Below are 5050 nucleotides of genomic sequence, written 5' to 3'. Positions count from 1 at the left end.
TTCCTACCTGAAGATGAAAACCTTAGGGAGAAGGGCGACTGGAGCCAGTTTACACTGTGGCAGCAAGGTGAGCCCCTGACTTCTAGACTGTTTTCCGCAGCCAGCGGCTTATGGGAAGTGGGACATGAGTCTGGTGACACTTCCCAGACCCAGGATTCCCCGACTTACGGGAAACTGCTCAGAAAAACCTCAATCGTTAAAATTTATTCATTGTTTTTTTAAAATGACATATGAACGCTTATATATGTGTGTGTACATGTAAATATATGTGTGTATGTGTGTGTATACTCAGGTGTGTTTGGATAAATATATATGCTAGTATTTTGATGTTACAAAGAGTATCCCTACTGTGTAGGCATACCTGTAGAGTCTACTGTGTGCTCATCAATGCCTTCAAAAGCAGCTTCCCTGAGACTCATTGCTTCTATAAAATGGAGATGACGTTGCATGCCAAAATGATATCACCACGAGTAAGAGTTGTTAGAGATAATAACACACCAGAGTGACAAGACAATAATTGCTGGCACCTGAGCTCTTTGAGACTAGGGAGTGCTTCATAGTCAGCCTCATATTCTTTGAGCTGAACTCGGGCCCGGACACATAAACAGAGAGCTGATATGTGTGTGTGTTCAATGAATTAATATATCAATGTATCCTTAAAATCAGGAGCGTTGAATTTTATCTTAAAAGCTCTTTCCACTTCTCTTCTTGAAAAGTCAGGCTAACCTGGATTAACAATAGCTGTATGAAAGTCAATCCATTCTGAGAACCAAACAGCACATGTTGCACAGCCTGAGCTGCACAAAATAAATTGAGAGGGTGATAAGGAGTTGGTTTACATTCAAGGACAAATAAACAGTCGTTTATCTCAGTTGCGCTTTCAGAGTGGTTTACACATAAGAGAAAGTACTCTAGTGAAATTTTCAAGGAAATGTCCATCAGGAGAAGAGATCACATGATTTCAAATGATTCTGTCAGCTTTTTGCCAACAAGATTTTTTTAAATGGAGCAGTAAGGTCTATATGTGAACCGTATGCTCATTTTATCTATTGACATTTCACTAAAACGAGTTAATTGTATTGGCCTTAAGCATTGACCAGTTCATCTGATGCCTCAGTTCCATTAACATTCTTATGCTTCATAGAAGTTATTGGGCTTCCTAGAACAATGCTTTAGAATAGCATGCAAATAGCTATTATTAACCCAGGTAATTTCCAGAAACCAGAGTCTCTGCTAAAAATAGGCGCTTTGATAAAGTTGAAATATGCAAAGAATTATAGGGCATATAAGAGTATTAAGCAAGGAAGAAAGTAACAGAAACATTTTGATTGAAGGCAACATTTTGACTTTAAGTGTTTTGCTTATTTTTAAAAGAACTTTTAATTGTGGCAAAATACACATAACCTTAATACACCATGTAACCATTTTTAAGAGTACGTTCAGCAGTGTTAAGTATATTCACATAGTCGTGCAACCAGTCTCTAAAACTTTTTCATCTTGAGCACCATGGAATTGTTGTTGCAGCCTGCCCTCACAATCACGTGTAAATAGTTAAAACTACCGATGGCAGTTCACAAAATATCCATCTTCTACTTCACAGCTTCTTCCTCTACAGGGAATCTGTGTTTACAGAGTAGAAAGACATTTATGTGTCTAAATGGCCAGCTAATCCAGTCCTGACTGAGTGGCAATTTTAGTGACACATCCATTAAGTTACCCATTCATTACCTGTCATTCAGGTAAGACAGATACACCTGTTCTCCAAGGGGCACATGCTCAGCCCTCACCCGTGTGCCTGTGGGAAGGACAGCCACCTCTGAGAGCTCCTTAAGCCACCAGCCTTCATGTAACCGCTGCCTGAACAGCACAGAACCCAGACTTGGGGAGTCTTGCCAGGCCGTCCCCAGATCTTACATATGGGAAGGCATGGAAAGCTAGGGCTTAAAATTGCTTTATGATACTTTCATAGAAATCTGTTTATTCAAACTGACATTTATTATTCAACTCATTGTAGGTACTCCATTAATAACTAAGAATAGCAACTAACATTTTGCTCAAGAGGCAAAAAGGTTACTTAGAAAAAGCTAATGTAGACATAGAAGCTGTTTTCAAAGTATCGAGGCCCATTTGAGGAGAATACCTCTAAGTTGCATTTCTTGTAACTGTCATTCTCAGTACATGATTATTTTAGGACACAACTAACATTTGTTAAAGAAAATTAAACTCAGCTCTAGATGTAGCAGTCTCTTGTAGGAATCTTGAATAGGGAATGAAACTATTTCTATCTTTTAAAAAATCCGTCATTTTCCTCCTCCATGAGAGCAAATGATGCTGTGTACGTTCCCGAGCACATCTTCCCTAAGAAACAAACGCGATTTTGTAGATGATGAAAACGCATAAGACTGTGTCCCCGAATCTGTGTTCCTGACACAGCCACTCATGAAAAACGTCATCTCCAAAGACCTCCTCCCCTTCATTTAAATCCTATTCTTTATCAACATATAAAGAATGATCTGTACATTGAAAGATACATTAAATTCCAGTTAAATATAATGTTTAGGTAACTCTTTCATATACTCCTAGAAATGCATTTTTAGATTAGAAATAGAAGCTATTTTTCCTTCCATAGCAGGTATATTAGTTTAATGTGGCCGCTGTAAAAATTACCACAAACTTAGTGGCTTATAATGACACAGATTTATTGTCTTCACAGTTCCGAAGGTCAGAGGTCTACAGTGGGTCTCACTGGGCTAGAAAAGTGTCATCGAGGCTGCATGCCTGTGGAGACTCCAGCTCCTTGAGTCTCCCCCATACACACACACACATTCGTTGGCTTATAGTCCCTTTCCATCTTCAAAGCCAGCACTGGCCAGTCAGGTCTTTCTCATTCCGTATTACTCTGACACTGACTCTTCTGCCTCCCTGTGCCACATTTCGTAAGGACCCTGAGGTTACACTGGACCCATCCAGTTAATCCAGGATAATCTCCTTATTTTCAGGTCCGCTGTTTAGAAATCTCGGTGTCATCTGCAACCCTTATTTCCCTTCGCCATGTGGCATAACATATTCATAAGTTTCTGGGCTTGCGATATGGGCATCCTTGGGAGGGGACCATGATTCTGCCGGCCGCGGGGGAAAAGTAAATATTCAACCCGCGCCTTGTCCATCAGACATCCTTAGTCAAAGAGGCCACCGGTGAGTGGGGAATTTTAGTCCTTGTCCTGCCGGTCGCTGTCTGTTGGAGCAGGACACACTGTCATCTTGTGTGTACTCTGCCTTCTCTTTCCTACAGTGAATATGACGATATAAGTCACCTGTGGTCAAAACGAGGCGGATTAAAGCTTTCCTGTGATTCGTTTCTAACAATGGTTTTATCATTCATTGTTCTAGGAAGAAAAAATGAAAACGCCTGTAAAGGAGTTCCTAAAACCTGTTCTTTACTAGATAAGTTCCCTGAGACAACAGGATGCAGAAGAGGACAGGTACCAAGAGTGTTTTTCATTCTGGGAGGAATACAGTTACCGGTTAGCAATAAGGGAATGCTGCCTTTTGCAAAGAAACAGTTATTTCCTTTGCCCCAACGAGTGCCTCTCTTTTCACTCTCTTTTAATGAAACAGTTTTATATGGTTGATGTCAGAATGGAAGGTGGAAAGTGTTCAGAGTGTATAGCTTTGTGGAATATGGGAGTACTTATTTTTAGTTCCTTCTCAAAGAAAAGACGAGAATATTAATTCTGAGCCTTACAAAAGGCTCTAATCCAAATTGACAGTAATTTTGGACTGTCACTTTAATTTAGCAGTTCCCCCACACCTTGATAAGTGGAAGAACGGTGTGTTATATTTTCTGCACAGATCAAATATTCCGTCATGCACCCAGGAACTCACGTGTGGCCGCACACGGGGCCCACGAACTGCCGGCTCCGAATGCACCTGGGCCTGGTGATTCCCAAGGAAGGTTGCAGGATCCGATGCGCCAACGAGACCAAGTATGTTTGCTCCCACCGTCATTACCTCTTATCCATCACCTCTGAGGATGGATGTTTGTCATTGTCACAGCAAAGTTCTCCTCAGTTGGCTTCTTTCCATTTCTTTGTAACTGAAGCAGACTGGGGTGGTTGATGTTAATCTGGACTCTTTAGTCTCTGTCCCTTTTCTTCGTCCTTTCTGTTGGTCTGGAGCTACTCTCCAGGTCTAGGGCTGCCTCCTGTAGTGAGGAGGCAGCCCTAGACCTGGAGAGTAGCTTTCTATTTCCCCAGAGTGCTTGCATCTGGTCGACGAGCCCTCTCGCTTCTTTCTAGATGGATAGCCTTGCACTCAGAGACAGCCAACCTGTACTGCGCTCCACACCACTTGACTTATTAGCAAAACAAAGAGTCCCCTTTCTGAAGAAAACACTCGGTGATATTTGTATTTTGCTCTAGAGGAATCAACATGGTGCTGTTGAAGTTGGCTGTCTTTAGCTCCGCCACCTAATCCTGGGTCACCTTAGCCAGTTGCTCAATCCCCTGGAGCCTCAGCCTCCTTGCTTATAAAATTGGCAATGATACTATCTGCTTTGCAGGATCATTGTACGGATCAAATGAAATAATCCCTTCAGGACACGTAGCCCGTATCCTAGTGTGAGTAGAGACGTGGCGGACGTTAGGGCCTCTTCTTCCTGTGCCTTTTCCTGGTCTAATCTTCTTCCTCCCTGCACCTAGAATGCCCTTCTTTTCACTCATCCAAAGTAAACCAGTTTAGTTGCATCGAGAGCAATCTCTCTTCTGACTTCTTAAGTGTGTATAGTGTATATTCTCAGTAATCCCATTCTTTATCTTCCATTGCTCTTTATTCATTCGTGTGTATTTGCCTAATTGCTGTGACTGGGCTGTGAGCTCCTGGAGAGCAGAAACCAAGCTGTTGTCTTCCTGTGCGTTTCTCATGGTCCTTCACGGAGGGCCGGTGGAGACGAGTGTTCAGGAGTGCACAGTCGTTCGTTTGGTGCTGGCAGATTCATCCCCGCCCTGGCAGGGCACAGCAGCACTGAGTGCTGTGGGAGATTCGGAGGTGA

General features: G+C 42.4%; 1 protein-coding gene across 1 annotated transcript in view; it reads left to right on the top strand.

Annotated features, from left to right (window-relative positions):
* ASPH (aspartate beta-hydroxylase) overlaps positions 1-5050 on the top strand; it is a 187196-nt gene that overhangs the window by 169012 nt on the left and 13134 nt on the right. Inside the window, exons 24-26 of the mRNA XM_023530068.1 lie at positions 1-67; positions 3391-3482; positions 3853-3986. The exon at positions 1-67 is cut by the window's left edge and continues 9 nt beyond it. Of these exons, the coding sequence (XP_023385836.1) occupies positions 1-67; positions 3391-3482; positions 3853-3986 (293 nt within the window). The remainder of the gene's footprint in view (positions 68-3390; positions 3483-3852; positions 3987-5050) is intronic.

Source organism: Pteropus vampyrus, unplaced genomic scaffold, assembly GCF_000151845.1.
Source record: "Pteropus vampyrus isolate Shadow unplaced genomic scaffold, Pvam_2.0 Scaffold45, whole genome shotgun sequence".
Classification (NCBI taxonomy): Eukaryota; Metazoa; Chordata; class Mammalia; order Chiroptera; family Pteropodidae; genus Pteropus; species Pteropus vampyrus.
This window is presented reverse-complemented; position numbering and strand designations above follow the sequence as displayed.